We start from the raw sequence: 27,458 nt of genomic DNA on the forward strand, positions 1-27,458 counted from the left end.
CTATTCAGTTTTGTACTATAGTACAGTGTGAGATGTACTGTACTATCCTGTCCCGGATCTGACAGCTGTATACAGATGTCAGGCTAAAGGACAGGTATACTGTACTGCAGATGTTGTGGTACAGATCATATTTAGGCATATTTTGGGGTGCTACTTTTTGCATGTTTGCTGCACTGCTGCTCACATCGGCCAAGCGGAATGTTTTGGAAAAACCTTGCAGAAATATCATGCTAATGCAGGCTAAATGCAGCAGATGTCTCCAATGGGCTATTGAACAACCTGTGCCACATCTGACAAAATACTTTGCTTAATGTATACTGTCGTAATGCCCCACTAAAGAGTTGTAGCGAAGTGCGAATTAGTTCCTTGGTGTTCATTAGCTCTTTAACCACAGCCTGTGTCATTCTGGGAAGCTTTTGAATTCCCGCCCCAATGAGCTCTTTCCTTGTTGTTGTTGCTGCTGTCATTGGTACAAAACCAGGTCCCTGGAAGCTGCATGCATTTAATGTGTGTATTTGTTTGTTTGTTTGTGTTTTCTGTTCACCCCACGGCACCCCCTCCTGCCCCCCACCCTCCCCCTCCCTGTTACTCCATCATCATGACGACTGTTGTCATGGTAACGTGCCTGCTACTACTACTACAACCACTACGCCTGTCCATCCACCCACACCAAGCCTGCGTTCGTTCAGTTCCGATAGGTCCAACACGCTGAACCGGAGTTCCTTCACACGGGACAGCATGATGATCGAGGAGATACTGGCGCCCGGTAAAGAGATGGTAGGTTCACCGACCGCCAAGCAATGTGTTTAGTCACTGTGGGTATACTTACAGCCAGCGTGAAAGGAAAACACGTCCGTCCGATCAAGCATACATGGTACATGGAAGTACATGGAAAGCCAGGGGGTGGCATTGGCTGAGGAGGTAGAGTGGCCATCTGAGTGTCAGAAGGTCCCCAGTTTGAGCCCTGGGTCCTCTGCCAAGTGTTGAAAAGTCCTTGAGTAAGACACCGAACCACAACCACTCGGTGGGCACTGTGCAGTAGTTGGCCGCTGCTCCTAATTTGTAGGATGGGAAAATATAGAGGACAAATTCTAGATCCCCTGTTCCAGATCATTGATTAGAGATTCTGGAACTGTACCCGAAATGTGCACTAGAACGAGACAAATTGACTAAACTTGTGGATCTTGTGGATTCTATGCCAAAGGCACTTTGATGCCATTCATTCCCACAGTACATGGTGGCAGTTCTTGGTACCCGCCAATAAAGAGTAATAATGGCTCATGGCTTAATAGAGTATAATCTATGTACCTGTATCATTTACTGGTGCTTGTTTTTCCTTCACTTTTGCTGTTGCCTGTAGATATTTGTCGATATCTGTATATTTGTGGTCAGTGTTTGTGAGTGTTATGTGTGTGCATTATTATGTGTGTGTAACTTTTTTTAATCTTTTGAAACAAAGGGGATATTTACTCGTGGCCCGCGACCCAAACATGGGTTCCACTTCCGTCCGACCTACTGTTTGTAAAACTGTGATCTAATGGGCTTCTACCTTAGACATGCAGCAAGATGACACTTAAGGTTAAGGGTTAACGGGTTTGTTGTGAAGCTGCAAACCATGACCTGAACAGCTAACAGCATGCCAGCCATACCATTGACAATACAGTCTCCAGTAGACATGCAGGAAACTATTGCCTTTCGTCCAATTCACAGACGTAATGTAGAAATATCTTTGTGAAAATGCCACTGTGTAATTAACTTTACAATTGTTGGTAAAGTGAATTATCGGTGCCTGATGGCTTGTCTTTTCTCTCCTGCGGCTCCAGGCGCTCAGTAAGGAAAAGTTCTTCATTGTAGAAGCCCACAATAAGGTAGTTTATCAGAGTTATGCCATATTACGTACAGCCTCTGTCGGTGCATGTATATACAGTATAATATATCTTGTAAAAAATCATTGGGTTTTAGAGGATTCCAGCTCATTGTTTCTTCAACTATGGCATAACTTCATGCACTGCCTATACCAGTGTATGTGCAGATGTAGTATTTCTCATTTATTACACTACTCACAGAATTTGTCACAACTGTATCCCTTCTGCGGCATCCTGCAGTTATAAATAAGCATAGGGCTTGGTACAGTACATGGTGGAACACTTCTGAGACAGTGAGCAGGTTTCTTTATTTTTCTTCAGATTAACCACTTAAACCCCACAGAAAACAGAAAACACACTAGTATAGAGCCCTGAGGGACTCCGGTAAACCATAATGGGGTTCAAGTGGTTAAGGCGCCGTGTCCACAGAAAGCTTTCTTGAGTGATGGAGCGTTTTGGATAATCACGTCCAGATTGCTACACAGCAAATGATGGAGCTTGCACTCACTTTTTTACACTTGTTTAAACCTGTGATGTGACATTGTAGTTGATTCTGAGCGAGACACCTCTGCTCAGTTATTTTGGGGGCGTGTCACTCCAACCCTCTGCATAGGAAAGTGACATTGATGAGTGGGTGCTCTTATCACAAAAGTTGAACTATTTTCAGCTTGAAGCGCCCAGAGTGCTGGACGCCAAGAGCGCTGAAATGCGAGGCGCGGCACTAGGATTAGGAGCGCTCCAGCGCGTCTTTACCATAGAAATGCATGACGGAAAGGCTGGCAGCTCAAAAAACACTTTCTGTGGGCATATGTTTTCTCCTTATCATAGTCAGTATCAACTTTCTAAGACCAGATTTCAGCGTCTTTTTAAAGACTGTCAAAGGCTGTAAGCAGTGTCTCTGTCTCATTGAAATTGTCAGTGTACAGCACCATGGTACTGTACCATGGTCTTTCAGGATGAGCAATATTCCATTGATATCAGTTGATGGTATGATCATACAGACTTCTTGTTGGATGTCACTATGCACGATCATACAGTGAAGTAGGCAATTGCCAACCTGATTCACATTAGCAGTTTATTTGCCAACTGTTTACCCTTTTTTTAATTTAGATGAAATGTTAAGTTTTCCTTTTCATCTTTTTGGCGTCTGCCGCTGGTTTTGTTTAGGCTTACATCCACAAAGCTCTGCCTGAAGTCTCTAAAACAAGCATTTTGTTTGTCAGTTGGGAGTTATTGTTCAGTCACTGGCCTGCTCTGTGTTGTCAAAGATTGATTTAATTTGTTTTTCTTAGTTTATTGTTTGCAGAAACCTTTTTTCTCTAAGTGTTTTGTATTTGTGTTGCTAAGAACAGCCGCCACTGTGTCCCCTTTATGGGAAATGTGTTATGACACTTGAACGCTGCCAAAGCTTTGATACTGTATTGTTGCACCGAGGGTCATTTGCTTGAATGGTGTTTGGCACAATCTGAATGTGTTGTTTCTAAAAACAATGTTATGTTAATTCCCTGGAGACTCTCGAGTCAGAAGAATTAGTCTGTTTAAACCTTCAGTACCGGATTTATCAAAATTAATATGTTATTCAAATAAAAAATCCTGGTGTTTAGCCTTGATAGCTGTAATTATTGACACTTTGACCTACTTTCTTAACATACATAAGGCCAGCCTCCTTTATCTCAAAATGTTTAGGTTGCCCCTAACATCACCACAAAAGCCCAAGCTTGTGGTTGCACTACACATTCATCTAGTTTCCAGTTTCATCTCCATTGCACAACCCATTGAAACCTTAAGCCAATTTTAAAAACGCCTTCTAAATCCTAACCTAGTTTTCAGGGGAAAAAAATAGATATATATTTTTTTTTAAATGAAATAAGTCCTGTGGCTATATAAATAGACAACATCTGAAATGCCACTGATGCTTTCCCGGTATTAAAGGTATAACAACGTATATAGGCTTTCCCGGTCTTAATAGGATAAGGTGATAAAGCCTGGACAAAAACTACTGCCGAAAGTGTCTAACCGGAAGTACAGGAAGTACCTGGTTACATGTTGTCCAGCCTACCAGAACTTCCTGTTGCCCTGTACGTCCTGTACTTCAGGTTAGACACTTTGGAGAGTAGTTCTTGTCATTGGTACATATCGCCCATATAAGAGAACTGATGAGCAATGGCTTGCTGCATTACGCCTGATAACTAATGTATCGGCAAGAAGCTAGTGGAAGTTGTACTACTGTAGATGAAAGTGTAGATGAAAGTTAATGCCTATTTAAATACAAATGTCTGACTATTGGGAAATGTTATTCTTTGTCAGTTCCCAAAATGTTTTGGGATTTAGAGATTGAATGGTTTCTGCAGGATGCTGGCGTTAGTCAATCATCTGTTGGATTCAGTTAATTATCTTACTTTGAGGCACTGAAATGCATGACTTAATGCAAGGGCAGCTGCTCTACACTTTTTGTGTTTTTTTTATTCAGTCATCATGAGCTCATGCCTGTCCCACTGTCCCTCTTAAATACCCCCCCCCCCCACACACACACACACAAACACAAACGCATTCACTATACAATTCTGTGTGTTAATGTACTGTAGCTCTGAAAGTGTACCAATTGAACCAATTGGATTTGGTTCCATTTGCCACACTCTCAGATTTCAATTAACACTGTGGTTTTGACTGTGTACTATATGCATTGTTCTAACTTGTCCTCTCTCCCATAGCACTTGGCAGTCGCCAAGGACTTCGACAACGATTCTCTGAGGCGCTACAGCTGGACTGGAGACGCACTAGACAACGTCAACCTGGTGTCCTCACCTGTGCACTCTGGGTAAGGAAGAATGATGGCTGTATAAATAGATAGATGTACAGTTGCAATTCAGGTCCGTTTTACTAAGTATAGATGGTTTATGTGGTTGATGGGCGTGGTTTAGCAGAACGCGTAGCAGTGCACGCTTATGAACAACAAGGCAGGCTCACTCTCGCTGGGTGGCCGGTCTGTTTACCCTTTTTTTTAGGGCGTAAGAGAGAGCATGCCATGTGAATAATGATCTTCTGACTGAAAATTACCACGTTGTAGCTTGAAGGACTCCTGGGTAATCCGCCCACTGTCAGAGACATTGTAATGACAAAGCTGTGTTGTCTGTTTGTCCCTCCTGTGTCCATTGCTTTGTCATTCATCCACCCTGCAGTTTTTCCTCTCCGCTCCCGCAGTACGACAGCAGGTGATGACCGCGATTGGTTGCCAGTTTCTTACCTCATATATCCTGTGACATCACGCCTGTCTTGTCTCTGTGTGCTTGTGTTCCTTTCCCCTCACCTGTGAAATGTGAACCCGAGTTTGGATTTTGGAGTTTTTGGATTTGTCTTTGTCCGTATTCACAAGGCAGCAGCAGCAGAGTGCTAGAATCACGATTGGTTATTACCACTGATTGTTTCAAAGTCATTATGTGACTCAAGTTAATTATCGACTTACTGCACAGTAACATCCAAGTCAATGTTTACGCTCTCAGCCGTGTTAAATTAACACTGTATTTTACTGAGTATATTACTCTGTATGCACTTTAACAATGCACTCACTGCACAATGCACTAACATCTCACCTAATTCTACAAACCACAAGATGTGTGTGTGTGTGTGTGTGTGTGTGTGTGTGTGTGTGTGTGTGTGTGTGTGTGTGTGTGTGTGTGTGTGTGTGTGTGTGTGTGTGTGTGTGTGTGTGTGTCTTGTCAGTTGTGAGGTTTTCCCTATTGAAGAGATGACACAAAACAATCTAAAATGAGTGACTCACAGGCACCTGTGGAGTCTTCTACGTTGGTGAACTGCATCCTTGTTTGATTATGATGAAAGAGATAGAGAACTCTTAACAAACACTTGAACACGAAAGCCAACATAGAAAACTCCTTCACATCTCCTATTTCCTTATTAGTGCGTGTGTGTGTGTATTTGCGCGTGTGCATGTCTGTCTGTCTGTCTGTCTGTCTGTCTGTCTGTCTGTCTGTGTCTCTCTCTCTGTCTCTCTCTCTCTCTCTCTCTCTCTCTCTCTCTCTCTCTCTCTCTCTCTCTCTCTCTCTCTCTCTCTCTCAATTTTTGTTGTTTTTGTATGTACATGACTGTGTGTATTTTGAAGATCACAGCATGGGAAGCATTGCTGATGTCGAGCAAAGACCCCTCTCTCTATGCACCATTTAAACTGAAGCCCCTTGTCTTTCTTTTCTGCCTCTCCCGTCTTCCATCCCTCTCACCGTGTCTCTCTTTGCCCCATATCTTATTTTTTTTCCTCTTTCATCCTCTCTCTCCACCCCTCCAACGCTCTCATCCTCTGTTTCGCACCCTTCTCTGTCTCTCTGTACTTCCACTTCTCTCTCTATTTTCCCCTCTCTATTTACCTCTCTATGTATCTCTCTATGTTCTTTTCTCTTCACCTCAATCGCTCTTCCCGTCCCTGTCTCTCTCCACTTCTACCTCTTTACTATACTTTACCTCTGTCTTTCACACTGCCTCTGTTTCTGTCCACTTCCCTCTCTCTTTATTTCCCTTTCTCTCTCCCTCTCTGTCTCTCTCAGGTTCTTGGTCAGCTTCATGGTGGACGCCAGGGGCGGCTCCATGAGGGGCAGCCGTCACAACGGCATGCGCATCATCATCCCGCCCAGGAAGTGCACGGCGCCCACCCGGATCACCTGCCGACTGGTCAAGAGGCATAAGCTGGCTTCCCCTCCCCCGATGGTGGAAGGCGAAGGTCTGGCCAGCAGGCTGGTGGAGGTCGGCCCCGCCGGAGCCCAGTTCCTGGGGTACGTTTTCAGGGCGGAGGGGGTTGGCACGTAGCATTCGATTGTTGTTTGTTGACTTGCTTACTTGTCAACTTTTTTTATTTGGTGACTTGACATACCCCCTTTCTGCTTCTCGCATCCCCATTGCCGACCGTCTGCGTTTCTGTGTGCCTATGCGTGTGTGTGTGTGTGTGTGTGTGTGTGTGTGTGTGTGTGTGTGTGTGTGTGTGCGTGTGCGTGTGTGTGTGTGTTAAAGTGATGCTGCAGGTGTTATACTGTATTTCATGTCTATAGTAGTGGATACTACTACAGTATATGCGTGTCATCTGGTGTGTTTCACCGTGGCAATATGTTCAAGTCAACTTAAAAGATGGATTCAGACCTTTTTCATTTTTCGTGATTTGTTTATAAGCAAACAGCCTGTGACATGTCATTATCCAAACGTACATCATCTTTGATATGGGGATGTTGTCCATGTGTGCACATTCCTAAACCAGGAAATACGTCAGTTGATGGCTTGAAGACTGTCTATTTGGTCCAAGATATTAGGAAACCACCCCTTAGTCACTGAACCGCCCTTAAAGTTTTGCAGTACAAACGGCAGCAGAGGCAGGCAGAACCTGACATGAACAGTACTGACTGACGTCTATCCATATATCCATATATCCATATATCCATATAATATATGGATATATGGATATATGGATAGACGTCATCCATATATATTTAAGTGTAGACTACCAAACTCAGTTTACATCCCCACATTTTAGATAGTTGTATTTAGTTATGTATAGACACACAAAATCAATACATCATGCCCTCAATTGATGCCAGCTAATTTCACTACGGGGAACCCATAGAGTTAAAAAATACTAGAGAGGGCACCGGATATACCCTCCCATCCACTTGCATTGAGTTGCTCACCCGGCACCAAAATCACCCCTTCTTCCGGTTTGTGAAATTTGATGGGCGAGGCCTATTTAGGGCTTCTGTTACACGTTTTGCCTCACCTCTGTGCGCAGCCCCATGCGCAAGCTCGTGAGTCGAGCCCAGCTAGTGAGTCGAACCGTTTTCGCTCTTTCATGTACAGTGGCCCCAGCCGTTTTGAGCTGCAGTACCTATGAATGGCCAGCATGCCCAATGCGCTTCAATGCAACCACTGGGTTCTGGGGGCTTGGGTAAAACATGCACCAAACTTGGCAAAAACACTGTTCAGGGGCACTACAGCAGTGCTATAGCAGTGTTTAGCACTTCAAATGGCCATAACTCGGTGACCATTGCTCTGATCAGCACAATATAGGATTGGATTTTCAGGCTGTATAGTGTGAAAATCATATATACTGATGTATATATAGTATATATATATATATATATATATATATATATATATATATATATATATATATATATATATATATAGTTTCTTAATAGCAACCCATACACACCAGTAGCTGTGAAATAACAGACCATTAACTGGATCAGGGCTTCTGGAAAGAAATGGGTTTTGATTAGAAAATAGAACTGGCTAGTGTTCTCTTTACTGACTGTTGTGTTCTGTGTGCATTGTGTGTGTGTGCGTGTGTGTGTGTGTGTGTGTGTGTGTGTGTGTGTGTGTGTGTGTGTGTGTGCGTGTGCGTGTGCGTGTGTGTGTGTGTCTGTGTCTGTGTGTGTGTGTGTACATGCATGTCTGTTTATTTTATGAATCTATATGCATACATGGGTATATATATGCATGAATGTATGCATGTACGGTATACGTGTGTGTGTGTGTGTGTGTGTGTGTGTGTGTGTGTGTGTGTGTGTGTGTGTGTGTGTGTGTGTGTGTGTGTGTGTGTGTGTGTGTGTGCGTGCGTGTGTGCGTGTGCGCGTGCGTGCGTGCGTGCGTGTGTCTGTGTGAGTCTGTCTATGCCTTCGTCTGTGTGTGTGTGTGTGTGTGTGCGTGTGCGTGTGCTTGTGCGTGTGTGCGGTTGTGTGTATGTGTGTGCACCCTCCCCCTCCCCTTGCCGATGCAGTAAGCTGCACCTCCCAAGAAAGCTGCCAGCCCTTAGTGAAGGCGAGAGCCTGGTTAGTCCGGTGCTGCAGCTGGGACCCAGAGGAACTAGATTTGTTGGGTAGGAACTCCTCCCCCTTAGCATCCCTCCTCCTCCTCCTCCTCCTCCTCCTCCTCCCTGCCCCCCACAGGAGAGTACATGACCCAGGCTGATTCATGCTAAGAAATAAGGTTATTTTCTTATTCATCTCCATTGATTTTCGTTATTTGGTAGTGTATGTTTTTATATACAGTATATACGGTACATACTGCATATATATATATATATATACACTCACTGTACACACACATACACACACACGGGCACGCACGCACGCACGCACGCACACACACACACACACACACACACACACACACACACACACACACACACACGCACACAATGTATTCGTTTTGGGAAGTTGAATGATTTCACATAATAGTCACATATACAAAACCAAATTAGAGTTTTGAAGGCAAGAGATATGATAAGTCAACAATATGTGTCTTGTTTCTTCTTTTAAAAATGTAAATGGAGGATAGGACAGCTATAGTAAAAAAAAAAAAAGAGAAAAAAAAGGCTCAATTGTGGCTTCTGGCAGCATTGCAGGCTTTCATTTTTTGGAACTCATTTTACTTCCTAAAACTACTCAGGTCTGGCTTTAAAACCATCATGAATTTCATGATTTTTTTGTTTGTTGGGAAGCATTTTCAGTTGGCTTCCGATGTCACTGAAATGCAGGGACCTTCGTTGGCTGTTATTTGTACTGGACTGCGCTTGTCAGGCATGAGCCTTTTCCTCCTCAAGCCAAGCATCATCTCAAATCTCGCTTCCCATGACCACCACACCTGTTCCTCTACCTACCGCAGCCTTTAGACGAGTTTGAGACTGTGCTGGAGGCAGTTATGCGCACTCCTACACATTCATTATCAGAGGAGAATGGGCACACACTCGAAAGCACAATTATTTGACCTTTCAATTGGTTCAAGACAGAAGTTAACCGTTTTGTTGAGTGGTTGGAAGTTGGAACATGGGTGCCGTGCCTATTCTGTACAGCTAAGTGTTTAAGATCAGTAGTGTTACATTATAGCTCTACAGAGAAGTGTTTTTTTCCCCGCTAGAAATAGTTGGAAAAGCATGTGAGCTCTCACATTAATCATCTTTATTGAAACAAAGATACAGACTATACTGTAGCAGAATGTGTCTCTGAAACATAAGTAGTTGTAACTGCTGTCATTACTAGTTATTACTTTCCTTAAAGATTTCTCAAGGGAATGGTCAATGAATATAGTTCCTCTGGTGCCATCACTCGGTAGAGTTCTCTTGTTTTCCAATCTTCAGTTTTATTGTTCTATAGACTTTTTTTCTGTTGTATTATGTAGTTCTGCTGTTCTATTTAATTCTAGCCAAGTGTGTTCTCTACTAGTTTATGCTATCGTGTTCTCTTCCACACCAAACATCCCAACGACATCACTGGTCACTGGTCATGAGTTAGAGTAGAGGAAGTCCACCCCGCCATGAGATGCTCCCATGCCTTGTTCAGTTGAGGACCGTGCAGCTTTCTCCACGCCTGCGGCTCCCATTCCTCTGCATCTTGCCTTTGTCAAACCGCTCCCCTCCACTCCATATGACCCATCGCAACCACAGCATGGCGAGAGCTGTCATCATGGAACAACGCTGGCATCATCTGGTCATTCATCTCTGCGTGTTGCGGGAGTTTCAGTTCCTTTTTCGTTTTGGTTGACCACAGTGTTGGCACCGTATTACATTTTAGACTTCTCAGTTGCTTATCTGGGACAAATCTTGAAAGTGCATCTCTATTGAAATCACATGCATTGAAGGTCTGAATGAACGGTGTGCAATTTTTTATTTCGATTTTAACTAACATTCGGTGAAAATAGCAGATCTATAAGCGTCACAAGTTTGAGCTTGTAGCTCTGCTATTTTCACTGAAGTGATTTGGTGTAGAGGGGGAAAAAAGGAGGGGACAAAGTATAGACCCCTGGGGGACAGCAAAGTATATTGGATTTAAGTGGTTAAGAAGGAACTATAAAGTACTCATCATAAAAAAAGAAGGAACTGAGAGAGAGAGAGAGAGAGAGAGAGACTGCTTTACTGCCTATGTTGCGTCCTCAACCTGTGCTGTGGTGTTTGTCTGCAGTCCTGTGATCGTGGAGATCCCCCACTTCGGCTCCATGCGCGGCCAGGAGAGGGAGCTCATCATGCTGCGCAGTGAGAACGGCGAGGCGTGGAAGGAGCACCAGTACGACTGCAAGGTGGACGACCTCAACCAACTGCTCAACGGCATGGACGAAGGTAAATACAGGTTACGCTCTATTCATACTCCATGGTGCGACGACGGCGTCAGGACTTTACAAAGCATCTCAGCTCTGTTTGATAGCAGAGTGGAGAGAGAAAGAAATGGGGGTTGAAATGTGACAACCATCAAAAGCCAACTTTGAGATCTAGAATTTTCAGAGCTCACAACACCAAAATGCACCAAAAATATGCCGAAAATATGCTATCCAAGTTGTGAGCTTGTAGATCTGCTATTTCTTTGCCGAACATTTGTCGCAGATTAGAGGTACTAGTACAGTATATGTGGTTAACTTAAATGTTGTAGATATAAATAAATGACACAGGTTATTTTTTCATCCCTCCCAGAACTAGAAAGCACTGAGGAACTGGAGAAGAAGAGGATCTGTCGCATCATCACCAAGGACTTCCCACAGTACTTTGCCGTGGTGTCGCGGATCCGGCAGGAATCCAATCAGATGGGACCAGAGGGCGGGACTCTGTACAGCCAGAGCGTTCCAATGGTCCAGGCCTCGTTCCCTGAGGGAGCGCTCACCAAAAAGATTAGAGTTGGACTGCAGGTGAGTTGAGGCATGAAGTGTGTCTCTTTGTGTCGGAGTGTGACTCTGTTTTGCTTTGAGTCTGTTAACCCATTAAGACCTGAGGCAGATTCTACAAATGTCTTCTAAATCCTAACAGTTTTCTGAAAAACTTATGTTGCTAGAGTACTGTATATCAGTCTAAAACTTTTTCATGTCAAGGACCCCCAAAATTATGTGTATTTTGCCATAGTTAATTGGGCTAGGATATCATTATTTGTATGCATGTAAACATACACTTTATCTCCCCTTTTCACTGTTTCTCTCTAAACCTCATTATCTCACTTCTCATTTTCACTCCTCTCACACACCATCGCATAATAACCTGTCTCTGTCCCTTCCCCAGGCCCAGCCGGCACCTGATGAGACGGTGAAAAAGATTCTTGGTAACCGAGCGACCTTCAGCCCCATTGTTACCGTGGAGCCCAGGAGGAGAAAGTTCCACAAGCCCATCACCATGACGATCCCAGTCCCGCCTCTCTCGGGGGAGGGGCTTACCAACGGCTACAAGGGAGACTCCACACCCTGCCTCCGTCTTCTCTGCAGCATAACAGGTGAACATGCATACTATGTATGTTTGTTTGTGCGCTAGAAACCAAATGGCCTATTATGCTGTTAACTGCAGAGCTCCCCTGATGTGGATAAAGTCTGTATTTCTCCGAACATGTACAAATCCAAAATATATGGTGCTTACCCGGTAGCCCCGGATGTTAACTCGGCATTCGTAATCTTTGTGCACTGTATTAGTCCATATTTTTGAGATATGTGTTTGAATCCCGTCTGTGCCTGAACGCCATTTTTTCCCCCTTGTTTACTTCCTGTTTTTTTACATTTTGTAATAACCGGCTTTCACCGGATGCGCCCCGTCACTACCACCCATAGAGGAATACAGGGAACTTCCGACAGAATCTGACACAGACGGTATTAAAACACATATCTATTGAAAAATACGGGCTAATACAGTGCACACAGATTCCTAATGTCGAGTTAACATCCGGGGCTACAGGGTCAACACTTTACATGTTTTTTTTGTACATGTTCGGAGAAGTACGGGCTTTCCGCGCGGATGTTCAGTGACAATTGGGCGGTAAAGACCAAGACTATCATAGATACGAAAGTAAAAGTCAGACTCGATAAAATACATCTATGATAGTCTTGATCCAAGGCTAGTGTCGGCTAGTTCGCACTAGGGCTTTCACCAACTAGTCGACTAGTCGACTAGTATAACTTTTTTTCCCCCATAGTAATGGCCCATCTCACTATTATTATTATCCTCCTGACTTTATTTTTTATCAAAAGGGGGTCAAAAGTATGCCCAATAAAAGCCTATTATTGGGCAATGGGGATCCTTTGAGACACTGCTGTGGTGCTGTGCTGCTCTGCCAGAAGCGCTTCCCTTAAAACGCCATAAAAATAAGGGCAGGAGGATAACAATAATAGTTATATAGTTGTAGGATGGCATTCAAACAATGCGTAATTTTTTTTTTTACTGTAAATTTCGACTAGTCGACTACCACTGGGTCAAATTAGTCGACCTGTAAAAATCTCTAGTCGTGAAAGCCCTAGTTCGCACCCTCGCATAGCATTCATTCAATCATGCTAATTTGCCACACAGGAGAGTTTTACATCTAATCTCTGAAGACAGATTGTTCAATACATTGAATAAGATTTACAAAACAGATTGGTATACTACAAAAATGATGATGCAATGTGAGGATGCGGACTAGCCGACAGTCCGACACCAACTGGGGACTTCTGGATCCACCCTCCACATTCTCCAATCAACACCAGGGTCAAAAATACAACAAAAAAATACAAGTTGTATCTAACAACTTAGCTATTACTGATGCAATAAAACCACATGGACCTGTCTGACTGACTGAACCACATTAACCCTGGCATCCCTATTTTGGGCAAAAATGTTTTGGTCGTTCCCTCTAGTGTTGTTGTTGTTGCTGTGGATGTCACTCACTTTGGAGAAGTAGTTAGTCAGGTATGAGGGTATTGAGTGCACTGTCCCTAAGATAGATCTTAAAGATCTTAAATACCAATCCCATTTTAATTTGCTTAACCCTGGCTTCTATCCTGAGCCATCCCAAACTAGCAAGGTGTGTTGGAATTAAAAAGTCCCCAGGGATTGGATTATTTGATAGTAAATGAAAGGAAAGTGAATGTCCAGGATGCTTTACATAATTATGGGCTGTGCGTCTTTGTCTTGCTTCCAGGAGGTACGTCTCCAGCTCAGTGGGAAGACATCACAGGAACCACTCCTCTCACCTTCGTCAATGACTGTGTCTCCTTCACCACTAATGTCTCTGCCAGGTCAGACGTGTGTGTGTGTCTCTGTCTGTCTGTCTGTCTGTCTGTGGGAGAGAGAGTGAGTTTGCGTAGCTCTGAATTGTATAAAATATTAAGAACCTCTTCAAGTATTGTTTTGTAATCCCCTTGTACGACCTGGCACAGGCACAGCTGGCCCAGGCTTGAAAATCATTTGTCTTGTTCTTGTCTTTCGATCCATGCTTCACGGATAAAATGTAATTATCTGGTGATATCAATAAAGGATAGAGCCTGCATTCCCCTAGCTAGCCAGTCGTGGAGGGTTATGGTGTACAGTATTTGTAAACTCAACGTTGGCATCTGCACGTTCTTGCGTATTACTCACTGTTGGCAGAATTGGTATTCTTTATTTGGAATTCTGTATTTTGCACCTGTATTTCTATGTATAATTACTTACTTACTTACTTACTGTAATATTTGTCTCTGAATATTGAGAGCTACCTACAGTACCACTCAAATCCCTCGCATGTGTGACAAAACTCAATTAAATTAAAGAATAAATAAGAATATACAATAAACTATTTCTGAAGCTGATTGACAAAGGGTTTTATTGTCTCATGTTTACAATACATCTGTTGCCACGTTGCAGGCAGTGGAATTCCTGTTCTTGGAGCTTCTGGATTCTTATATCTGCAAATGGCCTCTTAAGATCTATTCTTCTATTTGGCTATAGGTTCTGGCTAGCAGACTGCCACCAGATCCCTGAGACGGTGGGCCTGGCCACTCAGCTGTACAGGGAATTGATCTGCGTACCCTACATGGCCAAGTTCGTGGTCTTCGCCAAGATGAACGACCCTGTGGAATCTCGGCTGAGGTGCTTCTGTATGACAGATGACAAGGTGGACAAGACCTTGGAGCAGCAGGAGAACTTTGAGGAAGTGGCCAGGAGCAAAGACATTGAGGTGCGGCCGTCCACGGGTGGCTTATCGCCTTAGATTATGTCTGTAGTATTGTCTGTACTTTTACATTTTAGGCAGCCATATAGCTCTTTTACACAGCAACTTCAAATTTAAACTGAGTTAGCCTAATTTATACTATAATATATTATAGTATAATTTGTATTATTGCATGGCGCATGTGACAAGCTCACAGCGCATCGCACCATGATGCATTGTGAGCTTATACTGTAGATCAGCTATGTTAAATCTTATTCCCCCATTTACACCTATAATGACATGACCAAAGTTGGGACACCAGAATTAAAGTGGTTAATATTCAATTCCTCATCATTATAATATAATGAGTATACTATAATGAGTGTTAATATAATTAATACTGTTTATATTGTAGTACTGTGCTCATCTCTGTGTTGTTCTCTTTCAGGTTCTGGAGGGCAGGCCTATCTATGTAGATTGCTATGGAAATCTGTCTCCTCTGACCAAAGCTGGCCAGCAGCTGGTTCTCAACTTCTATGCTTTCAAGGAGAACCGCTTGCCATTCTGTGTCAAGGTAAATGGCTGAGTTACCACCTATACTGTATATCATTCATTGGTTCTCAAAGTTGGGTCCTTGGGGGGTACCAGGGGGTCCCCAGAAAAATGTTTTAATATGGCGTCACAATCGTCTCCACAATGTTAACCACTTTAACCATATTTTATACTTTGGCTATTAAAAAAGAGCAGATATACAAGCTCATAGCTCATGCTGTGCTAGGTCTATGAGCTTGTAGATCCGCTATTTTTTTTAAATTGTGGAAAATTGTGAAAATCTTTGAATACCGGTATATGTTTTTTTTAAGCGAACATTTTTAACTCATATCTTTGCTTCTGGAGGTACAACACATTTTCAGATGGGGGTCCGTGACCAAATATATATCAATTTGGGGGTCCTTGACATGAAAAAGTTTGAGAACCGCTGCTGTATATGACATGCAGAAACTTGTTACGCCAAAGCATTAGACATTACGAGTGTTCATGTGAAGATGCTTTGTGCTGATGGAAAAATCATGGGTAGGCCCCTACAGTATTATGTATGTTGTAGAGGATTGCATGTGTGCTCTGAAAGATGAAACATACAGAAATACAAGATACATTTAGAAAATGTATCCAAGTAAATATTTATGTTATAATATCCCTACTTATCCATCCTATTTTGTATTCTTCCAATCAGCATAAATATACATTTAGGATCATGTAATTTAAATGTTAGTACTGTTGCAGCCTCAGAACTACAGTGACGTTACAACGACAAAGAATAATATGTCAGCTGAACTATCGTTGGAGAGCTAATAGTCCCATTAGGCTCACAACAGGCTTCTGTACCTATACAGCTACATAGTAGCTTTCGATATACCCAGAAGTAATACAGTAATAGCGTAAATTGGTGGTTAGTATATCTCAACCATTATAAGATATATTAACTCTCTCAGTGCCACGCCCCGAGATATCCCGAGTTTTTCCCAAGTACCCTCCCTGCCGGAACGAGAAATCCCGAGTTTTTACTTTTTACTGTGGTCGCGCTATTCTGTTTATTTCCCATGATCACTTTCGCTTCCTGACTCCTTCAGACTCATTGGGTTCCGGTTTCATGACGCAGATTCCGTTTCCGGTTCTTATTTTTTTTCCGCAGTCATTTTCGGCCAGAATAGGGAAAGTCACGTTTTTTTCACACGGTAGAAAAAACGAACGGAGAGGTCTACATCTATTCTCTTTGGTCTGGGTGACGATCAGTCATCGGGGTCGTGGCACTGGGGGAGTACTTTATGAAAATACTCTGGCACTGAGAGAGTTAACTCATTAGCTGTTATTACACTGGCTATAGCCTAACAAACATAGCCTCAGGCCATAGCCTAGTTCCCGTGTCCTCTACTAATACTACATAACCTCGTCATATTGATCAGCCAACTAGCTTCCTGTTCTCCCGAGCCAATCTTATTGGGTCATCTGGCTTTTTGTTACATATCGTGTCACTTCTCTACGGCAGATTCAATTAGGATTTAGCTCGAGGACCAGTAATGGCTCACGATTGTCATTTCAGAAAAAAAGGACTACTAGCTGTCAAGCTATTGTCTAACTGAAACATTGTATTTGTTGTTAAAATCATAGCTAATAGAATAACTTAACAAAGCGTAGTTTTATGGACAATATTTATTATTATAGACACATTTTGTACAGTACCAGTACAATACAAAAGAAAGCCATTGCATAATAACAATAACAACATGTTTGTAAATTAAGAAACTTGTATGTAAGTGCACACCCCTCTGCGTTGTGTATGTCGTATCTTTCAGGCTTATGCACATTCCTTCAGGGAAAAAAAGGTTAAACCAAAAGAAGCAGTTTAATGTACTATGCTGATTGCTGGATCACATGAGCAGTGAGCATGAAAGTTGGAGCGGATACTGTTGTTACGATATTAAAACCAGGTAAACAACACAAAACATTTGATGGTCTCTCTGTAGATTAGAGACAACGGCCAGGAGCCCTGTGGTCGTCTCACTTTCCTCAGAGAGTGCAAGAACTCCAAAGGTTTTCCGCAGACTGCTGTGTGTAACCTGAACATCACTCTCCCGGCGCTGAAGAAGGTAAGGCCAAAGATTTCTCAATAAGCTCCATTCTCTGTTGTCACCATCATAATCATCGTCATGGTTAGGGCAGTTAGGGCCTAGGGCCAACCTCAAGTGGTAACAGAGGGAAAAAACCCTTGGCCAAACTGCCGCCACTGTGTCTTTTATCTGTTTCAAGCCTCTCTATTTGCAGTGGTTTTTGTCGCTGGCTGTGTTATTCTGTACTTGCAGTACCTTCTGAATCTCAAGTGATTTGGACATCATGCTTTTTTTGGCTGGGGGCTTTTGAGCAAAAAGGCTTCTCTTTGCTTTTGGCTTTCCTTGTGGCTTGTGTTCTTTTGCTGTTGTTGCTACAAACGTGTTGGCTGCTTTATTTTTGGTGCATTTCTGTGGTTTTGTTTTTGTGTTTTCCCTTTGCTGGCTTCTGTGCTGCAGTTGCTTCTCTTCCTCTGAGCTCTTGCTTCTGTCAATCACTCCTTTTTCATGCCCTGATGTTTCTTTTTCCCCTGCTTTCTATTATGTTACATCCCCTGTTTCTGCAATGCATCATGGGGAACCAGGAAATGGAATCAGATCCAGAGGATGAGGTAAACAACACGCTTCCCCACCATGTGCTACCCTCTGCGCTAGGTTCTCAAAATGGTCTGCAGGGGTTCTGCTCTGCTCCCCATAGCCTTATTCCTTATGCTGCTTCCGGGGCAATATCGGCTTTGCTTGTTTAAAGCAACTTTTAGTCACATTTGCATGATATTTTGGCAGATAATGATATGGTAATCATATGGGTTCCTTTTTTTGTCCTTCTCCCTTGCACTCTATCCTTTGTGATCATTTAGAGTTAAGATATAAGATGTATAAGTTATTGAAACTTTAATTAGATTGTGTAAAGTTTTTTCCTGTAAATAATTTACCGTTAGAATTTCCTTGTCTTAATTTGTGACTATTATTATCAGTATAATACATCATCATACATATTATTATATGTTATTATGTCAGCTTGAAATAATAACACTTTTAATTAGTGCTATTAGTAATCCTATGTTGACAAGATCGGTGGAAACTGTAATAGGACAATGAATCAACAAGTTAAAAGGATCCCTGGCTATTAAACCAAATATGCCTTAATACATTATAATTGCCTCTATAACTAAAATGTATATTTTTAAACACCTTAAATGTTTTATTTATTTTAGAGGCAATGCCCGTCACAAGTTGATGATGTAATTTGCCCATGTGTGGTCTAGCCCTATGGAATGTATGGAATGCATGTGAAAATAAAAAACAACTTAATACTTCCTAAGGTTAATATGAGCATCAAATCGATATTTGAAATACGTTTTTTTTGCACATGCTTTCCATAAATTCCATAGGGCTAGAGCACACATGAACAAATGACATCATCAACTTGCGCCGGTCATTGCCCCTTTTGAGTGAAAGATGAACCGTTTCTAAAATAAATAAAATATTTAAGGTGTTTTATTATTTTTTATTTTAGTTATAGAGGGCAATTATAATGTATTAAATTAAGGCATATTTGGCTTATTAGCCAGGGATCCTTTTAAGAATATTATCTTATCTTTTGCTTCCATAGTACCACTAAATTATACTGGATATCAAATAAGATGTTATGTTATTTGATTGAATTGATAAGGTTTGAGTGCTGTTGATTCGTCAGCCCCAATAATTTAGGGTGACCCAGCACTGATAGGTATATGTGTTGTTGTTATTGTTGCAGACTGAAAAGCCAGACCGACGGCATACCTTTGCATCCCTAGCCTTACGTAAGCGCTACAGCTATCTGGCCGAGCCTGCACTGAGTGAGTGTGACATTTTCACTAACAGACCATTATGGAACTCCTAAATAATGATAACAATGATAATAACAAACTACCTCGTTAATATGAATTAACAATTTGATCTAACATGTAACATTAATGTAGAGACAGTAATATAGTGACATATTTCATGATTTTATGATATATTTTTCACCCTACATAACTTGCACTGTCCACATGCTTGTTTATGACGTGGTATATATTTTTGCATGGGTCAATGAGTATTTTACGTTTGTGTGCTTTGCCTGCCCACAATGTGAATTGCGAGTTGGTTTGATTGTTTTCTACAACTGGGTTTCATGTGTCAAGATGCAACATCAGAATTTTGCTTTGATTGCCTTACATAATGTGAATATGCATTTTTAGAAGGAAGTCAAAGTGAAATTATGTTTTTCATTTGATTTGCTGTTTGTCCCCTGAGCTCTTTTTGGCTTTGTGATGCTGCAGCATTTGGGGTTCGACAAAAAGAAACTGCATGTTGGGAGGTCACAAGTATGGCTTTCTTTAAGATGCTTTTTTCACTGTTTTCTTTTATTTATTTATTATTTTCCCCCTATTTCTACTGCTTGTCACTGAGGGTTAATCAGTATTGCATGATATTATGGATGACAAACCTAGTCTTGCAACCAGTGTTTTGCCATAATATTATTTTCCTACATAATAACAGGAAAATGGAAACTTCTGCTGCGCTCTGTTTTATCAGAACGTTTAAATTGTGTTGCATTTTTCTTTTAATGTAGTTTTCAGAACAAACAGATAAAAGGCACTTCAAAAAGAAAGAAAAAACGGATTGAGTTTAGAGCCAGAATCCAGATGCTGACTGTAGCACATCTGAAGTCAAAACAGAGAAGTCTTTTTCGTATCTGTCCTGGTGCATTTGTCTTGCCATTTTTCTGTTGTCCATTGTTAGTCTGTGTCATTGTCTTTTGACATTTATTCAGCTGCTGTATGTGCTTCGATCGGCTTCTTATCCATTTGTGTTGTCCTTGTGAGTCATTGGCGGACCATAAAGCACATTGAAACGCAACTCTATTTATTTTTCAATCCAACCCGCTCACATGCCCCATCTTAGAACTTCATGAAACTACTGTTCTTTCCTTCCTTGATGCCAGGACTGCGTCACTGACCAATTCTTTCCCCTTCTGGTCTCTTCTCTTCTTTTTTTTTCCCTTCCTACCCTTCCCCAACATCATTTTCTGTTGCCTTTAATCTACATTCTGTTGGGTTTTTTGTTCGATTTATTTTTCATCATCACAACATGTTTCTTGCTGAAGAAACAACAGTTGAGCGAGGCACAGCAGCAGCAAGAACACTGCCTGCTGGTTACCCTCACAAACCTGTCTTTCCAACCAGACCTCACCCGCCATGGTCGTCTGCTCCTATTACCAACCCTGGCCAAACAAGGCACGCCGGACTGGGCGGTTCCGTCACCTGTACCGGTTCACCGGCAGCCTCGCCACCTGCTTCTCCACTAAAGTCTGCCTGGCCCCATTGCTCCTCCCCCTCCCCTTCTTCAGCCATCCTATCCTCCTTGGGGCCCCCACCCCCTGTACCCACACTGTCCTCCCCCATCCCCCCATCCCCCATTAGGTCTTATAGGACTATGGCTTCACCCATTAAGACTGTTGTTCAACATGGCCAGTACCCTGTCCAGGGGTCTGCCAGCCTAGTATCCTCGTGTAAATCTGGCACAGACCCAGCATCGATCAAAAGCCTTGCTTCAGCGTACACCTCAAGGACTTCCCCCCTCCACTCATATGCCACTGGGTCTGTGTCGGATAGGTCGTCAGCTACAAGCATCAACATGTACAATTCTAGTCTGCCTTTTAAAACAGTCCTAGGGTCTGCAACGGCCGTGGAGGCTGGGGCTCCCTCCCTCTCATCAGTCAAAACCCTCTCTGGCCTGTCCTCAATAAAAACCTCTGTAGATTCCTCACTGGTGTCGCGAGGAGGGAAGTTGTCCATCTCATCTCTGTCCTCCACTGGACAGACCACCATCGGCTCCTCAGAGCTGTCCATGATGAATGGCTCGGCCTCGCAAGCTAAATACCCGTCATCCTCTTCCACCCCTTCGTCGCCCTCCTCGCGCGTTTTCTCAGAAAGGAGCACCAGCCTTCAAGAGAGGATCCAGGCTACCACCCAGGCAGCCACCTCCAGCGTCAGCGCAGCCATAAACGAAGCCATAAACTCCTGCTCTGTGTCTGGTTACGGCACGCTCAAGACACTCTCCCCGTCCCGTAGAACCGCAACGTCTAGTTCAGCTTATGGTACTCTCAGGTCTGCTGACTCCTCCACCACCACAGTCCCCCCCAGTACGATGACTGTACCTGTGTATTCCCTTGTTAACATCTTACCCGACACTCCTATCAAACCAGGGCCGGGCTCTCTCAAAATGGCCCTGCACGATTCTTCCCGCACTTCCTCCTCTTCCTCCTCTACATGCGTGTCTTCATCCAAAATAAAATTAAAGTCACCTCCTTTTATTACACCGGCCATCATTCACCCAACCGCAACCTCCAACCAAGAGATACTAAAAGACGTAGCAGAAATGAAAGAGGATCTGATCAGAATGACCGCTATTCTCCAGACAGACACACGCACGGCGGCCAAAACGGTTCAAACCTCACATTCCGGCACTCCTAAGGAGTCCAAGCTAGAGGACGAGGAGCCGTTTTCTTTAGTGGAGAAAGTCAAAGAGGACTTAGTTAAAGTAAGCGAGATACTACAGAAGGATATCTTGGGTGAAGGTAAGGGGAGAGCCTCAGCAGATGAATGGGAGGAGTTTTCTAAAGATGAGATTGAGGAGGCACAGAGGAGTTCACTTTTTGACATGACTAGTCAAGACTTTGACTTGGCTAAAGTAGTCGATTATTTAGCTAATGATATCGGTGCTAGTTCTCTGTCCAAAATGGCAGAGATGAAATGTAGGTACGAGGAAGCGGCAAAGAGGGAAGGGGAGGGAGAAGAGAAACAGAAACGTGTCCTCAAAATACAGGAGCACAAGCTCAAAATGCCCCCGGCGGGCTCGGGTATGCACAAGTCTCCCTCAGAGAAGGACCTAACCAAGCTTACAGAATCATATCAGGGAGCTGATGCTATTTTAGAATCACCGGAGGACCTGTCACATGAGCAGGACAAGAGCCCTCTGTCAGACAGCGGGTTTGAGACAAGGAGTGAAAAGACTCCGTCTGCTCCTCAAAGCGCAGAGAGCACAGGACCTAATCCTCTCTTTGCAGATGTTCCTATTCCTCCCTGCGTTACAGACCACATCATGAGCTATGAGCAGCCTGATGAGCTTGGAGAGCTTGCACTGATGGAAGAGGCTGCATCTGCCATCCCTTCTATAGAACCAGAGGTAGCCTCGCCTTGCACCATCAAGGACAAAGTCAAAGCCTTACAGTTAAAAATGTCCGACGAGGACTCCATGAGCAAAAGCATGTGTCTCAAAGAGGAGACGCATATTACTACTACCACAAGAATGGTCTATCACAAGCCTCAGCTTACTGATGGAGCAGAGAGGATAGAGGAAAGTATGTCAGTTAGAGACATCATGAAAGCTTTCCAGTCAGGTAGGGACCCATCTAAAGAACTAGCAGGGCTGTTTGAACACAAAGCAGGTCAGGATTCTGTAAAAGGTGATGAACTCACGCCTAGATTCCTTGACCAAGACATAAAATCTAAACCTAAAGTTGAGAGGATAATAGAAGTGCATATAGAAAAGGCTCATAGCGCGGCAGAGCCAACAGGGCTCTTTATCAGGGAGACCAAGAAACACCCTGAGCTTTATGTCTATAAAGGGGACCGGGGGATTAAAGAACTTCCTGAATATGATGAGGCCCAGCAGATTGAGGAGGAGCTCACTGCAGAAGAATCCCTGCCCACCTTCCTGGAGACATCTCGTGTCAACACCCCCATGTCACAGGAGGAGGACAGCCGTCCAAACTCTGCCCAACTTATTGCTGATGACTCATACAAAGCCCTGAAGCTGTTGAGTCAGCATTCCTTAGAGTACTGTGACGATGAGCTCTCAGAGTTCAGAGGGGAATCGTACAGGTTTGCAGAGAAAATGCTCCTCTCTGAGAAACTGTCTCACTCCGACACTGAGGATTCAGCAGTGGCAGCTGATCAAACACGCCACCTCACCTCTGAGGAGGCCAGTGGCCACAGCTCAGGTAACTCTAATCAGCAGCAGCGTGGAAGCCCAAAAACAGAATTTATTTATAAGTCATCAAAAGATGGGTCCCCTAAATCAGGTAAATTCTCTTCACACAGGGATGAACAATCTCAGTTTGATAAAGTGACAGTGCTGCATTACTCCACAGAGCCGGGTAGCCCAAAACATGCAGTCTGGATGCGATTCACAGAAGACAAGCATGACCGGAGTAGAGATAAACTCCTTTATGAGGACAGGGTAGACCAAACTGTGAAGGAAGCTGAAGAAAAACTCAGCGAGGTCTCTCAGTTCTTTCGTGACAAAACAGAGAAGCTCAATGTTGAGCTTCAGTCTCCTGAGAAGAAGCCCGTGAAAAGAGAGTCAAGGGAAACCAGGTCGGGGCCTAGCTCAACCTGCAGCAGCCCGGAAAAGACGCAAAAGAAGCCCCAGGCAGGTGGAGAGGATTGGAGTAAAAGCAAGCTAAGGGAGCCTGTCAGCAAAATGTTTGGAAGCTCCACAGTGACTGAAAGGAAAAGCTCTAGCTTACCTAGCAGTCCTGAGAGAAGTGCACTCTCTCGACTCAGCGAGGATAAAACCTCAACTAGTCCAACTAAAAAGATTCCTCCACCCGTGCAGCCTAAACCTTCAATGAAAAAAATACAGGAAAGTAAGCTTCCTGTCTTCCAGCTTTTCAGCAGCGGAAAAACCTCAAAAGCATCTGAGGCACCTGATGAAGCAAGCCCTAAAAAAAGTGACGAGAAAGCTAAAGAAGCTGCCACAGACATCAATAAACCCATTTCAACATTGTCAACCTCTCAGACCTCAAAACAGACTGGAGACAAACTGTCCAATAAGAACATTCCAGAGGTCTCTCCTCAAAAACCAATGAGAGCAATTGAGAAAGAGAAGTTGAAGGGTAAAGGGAGAGATATTAATGCCACTGTTACTCAGGAAATGACTGAAAGCAATAAGAGAATATCTCCAACTGCCATCTATGACACTGCAAAGGAGAAATGTATTGATGCTGAAAAATATAAACAAGCCAGGACAACTGAACCCGTCTCCCGACAAACGACAGCAGGCCCCACACCAAAAACAGCTGCCCAAACTGAAATGGTAGGAAAAGACAGCGAGGAACCAATGAACAAAAACCTCAGAAAAAAGACAGAATCACACATTCCTGTCAGGACAGCATCTGCTGCCCTTGACAATGAGACCCCAAAGAAACAGACAATAACAAAGCCATCTCACATACCTACATTGGCTAAGAGAACAATACAGACGAGCCCAGTCACAACCCCAATAAAAACGGAAGAGAATCTGACTAACAACACGTTTGAATTTCTTGACAATGCACCCAGAGACTCAAACTCCAATAACTTCCCCAGCCCTCAAGAAACGCTGGAGAAAGTAATATCTGCTCCTGTTGTCTCGACAACCAAAGAAAACTTTAAGGGTGTCAAAACACTACCTGTTTACGTCAGCTGCGTCCAGGTGGGCAGGCAAGCAGAGAGGGAGGCGAGGGGGGCTGTGTACACAGTTAAACAGAAATCCGGCTCAGCACTCAGTCCCATAAGCCCAGACGATGACACACTAGAACAGGTTTCGTTCATAGACAGCTCAGGGAGAAGCCCTGTTACACCAGATACCCCTAGCTCTGAGGAGGTTAGCTATGACCTAACATGCAGGACTCCAGATGGCTTCATGGGGTTCATCCCAGGTCCCACCACTGCCAGTCCCATCATGGAGGTCTCGGAGGAGGCAGACTTCTCTTTTAAAGAGGCATTGCCAAAGAGACCTGTCACACAAGCAGACCTTGATAATGCTAATCAGCGGGAAACAAAAGCTAACGATAACGAGCAGCAATTAGCAATTGATCATCAGGAAACGAAAGCTAACGATAACGAGATAGAATTGACACCTGCAAATGTCTGCCAAGTTGACACAACAGAACAGGAGCCACAGCCAGGCTCAAAAGACAAAGGTGTAGCATATATTGAGTTCCCCCCTCCTCCCCCTCTGGACTCTGCCTCAGAAAAATCTGACACAGAGAAGAAAGGTAGCTGTGCTTCGTCCGAGACAGAGACTGAGATGATGGAAGTGAACTTACAGGAGGAGCACGATAAGCACCTCTTGACAGAACCAATCATACGTATCCAGCCCCCCTCCCCGGTGCCTGTTGAGGTTGATGACAGTCAATCTAACGGTGAGGAGGATGAGGAAGAGGGGTCAGTGTTCCATCCCATCCCCTGTAAGAAGTTCACTTTCAAAGTCCCTGAGGAGGAGGACAAAGAGAAGAAAGAGAAGGGATCTAAACTCAAAAAGCACGACAAAAATGGAAACCATAAAGAAACAAATGGCATAACCAATGGCTCCAGTGCCTCCAATGGCTCTAAAGCTTCCAATGGTAAAGGCAATGGAGAGGATTACGATTCTGAGCAGAACGGAAACGACCAGTCAATAACGGACTGTTCCATAGCCACAACGGCTGAATTCTCTCATGACACGGACGCAACAGAGATAGACTCCCTTGACGGGTATGAGCTTCAGGACGAGGACGATGGCCTGTGTGAGCAGGCAGACTTGAAGCTCATCGGCCTACCCGATAGCAGGAGAGATGTCTGGGCATCGGACACGTTCAGGTCCTGTGACCGCTCTTTCCCCCAGACCAAACTGGAGGTCATTGAAGAGGAGAAGACTCCAGAGGAGTGTCAAAAGGACACTCCTAACGGAGACTTCCCTTCAGATCGAGGGAAAGATGTTATTAAAGATGGTGTCAAAAACGAGGAACAAAAGCCCTCAGACAGAGAGGGATTCTCAGATACTTATTTTAGTTACAAACTAGATGAGGAGTTTAACTCTCCATTTAAGACTGTAACCACTAAAGGGCTGGACTTTGACCCATGGTCCTCTAAAGGCGGGGAAGACGAGGGCATGGACATGGCAGGCACACAGGACATTAACGGCGAGCCAAAGCCATTTGGATTGGCCGTCGACGACCAGTCTCAAGCCACTACGCCTGACACGACCCCGGCTCGAACGCCGACAGACGATAGCACACCAACAAGCGAGCCAAATCCATTCCCCTTCCATGAAGGGAAGATGTTTGAGATGACGCGCAGTGGTGCAATTGACATGAGCAAGAGGGACATGGTGGAAGAGAGGCTTCAGTTTTTTCAGATTGGTGAGCATTATCATTCCTCAGGCAGGTACAATGTTAGGGCCTCAGAGGCAAGAGCCTCCTTACAAGAGACACAAATAACTCAGATTAACACACAGGCCCTCACAGACACCTCAGCAGTCCCTCAGGTCTCCATTCAGACTACTACAGTCCGACTGGACAGATCAAATGGGAATGGCAGTGGCAATACGTGCACAGATTCAGCTCTCAGTAGCGAGTCTAAATTCTCCACTTTCAGAATAGGATTCAAGTTGTCATCTGATAAGAACTCTGACTTGAAGAAGGATTCAGATGGCAGTTGTAGTTCTAGAACAAGCACTTTTGACCATTCTAATTGCATAGCCTCAGGAACAAGTGTAAATAATTCAAATTCTGTAGCTTCATACTATTCAGATTATTCCAATTCTTGGACACCAGTCTCGACAGAGTACTGTAGAAATTCTAGAACATCAAGCAGTATGGATTATTCCCCAAATACCAGCATTCTACCAGGCACATCAGAACAGAGGGAGTTGTCTGATTGGGCCAGAGAGATTCAGAACACTTACTACCAAAGCACACACACTGCACCTTCACCTCAGAGCATAAATTCCCAAGCAGGGAACAGCAATAAAAATAGCAACATCCATGCCCATGCTAACTTCACTCAGCCCGTGTTCAACTTGTTGTCATCTTCAGAGCCAACTTTACAGCAGGTCAGCAGAGTGGAGGCAGGCTTCAGCCAGCTAGAGGAGAACAGCAGAGAGAATAGGGTTGTTCCCAGTGCAGCAATAAAAAATACTCGATCCAAAGACATCAAAAGTCACATATGCAAATCCAGGTTACCAGTGAGGGCACCTAGCTACAAACTATGCAGTCAAAGTCAGCCAACAGGGAAACAAAAGCCAAACGCTAATGTAGGGAA

At 43.7% G+C, this 27,458-nt stretch overlaps 2 protein-coding genes across 7 annotated transcripts in view; both read left to right on the top strand.

Moving 5' to 3' along the window:
* The window catches only part of LOC311060627 (ankyrin-1-like), a 134,262-nt gene that overhangs the window by 85,719 nt on the left and 21,085 nt on the right, over positions 1-27,458 (top strand). For 4 of the 6 annotated variants that reach the window (XM_084078865.1, XM_084078869.1, XM_084078866.1 and 1 more), the window contains 12 exons: positions 675-777; positions 4,577-4,683; positions 6,419-6,643; positions 10,814-10,968; positions 11,317-11,528; positions 11,893-12,100; positions 13,772-13,868; positions 14,557-14,785; positions 15,207-15,332; positions 17,284-17,406; positions 17,949-17,975; positions 19,121-19,202. In XM_084078865.1, the coding sequence (XP_083934991.1) occupies positions 675-777; positions 4,577-4,683; positions 6,419-6,643; positions 10,814-10,968; positions 11,317-11,528; positions 11,893-12,100; positions 13,772-13,868; positions 14,557-14,785; positions 15,207-15,332; positions 17,284-17,406; positions 17,949-17,975; positions 19,121-19,202 (1,694 nt within the window). Of the gene's footprint in view, positions 1-674; positions 778-4,576; positions 4,684-6,418; positions 6,644-8,634; positions 8,734-10,813; positions 10,969-11,316; positions 11,529-11,892; positions 12,101-13,771; positions 13,869-14,556; positions 14,786-15,206; positions 15,333-17,283; positions 17,407-17,948; positions 17,976-19,120; positions 19,203-27,458 lie in introns of all 6 variants that reach the window. The other 2 variants (XM_084078864.1, XM_084078867.1) reach the window with 2 other exon arrangements.
* On the top strand, positions 20,824-27,385 carry LOC311059562 (ankyrin-3-like; the record flags this gene model as incomplete). The annotated part of the gene is made up of 2 exons (XM_084077572.1): positions 20,824-26,854; positions 27,375-27,385. 2 exons carry the CDS (start codon positions 20,824-20,826, stop codon positions 27,383-27,385), a joined length of 6,042 nt encoding a protein of 2,013 aa, XP_083933698.1.

This window comes from Gymnoscopelus microlampas (assembly GCF_963454915.1).
Source record: "Gymnoscopelus microlampas genome assembly, chromosome: 14".
Taxonomy (NCBI): domain Eukaryota; kingdom Metazoa; phylum Chordata; class Actinopteri; order Myctophiformes; family Myctophidae; genus Gymnoscopelus; species Gymnoscopelus microlampas.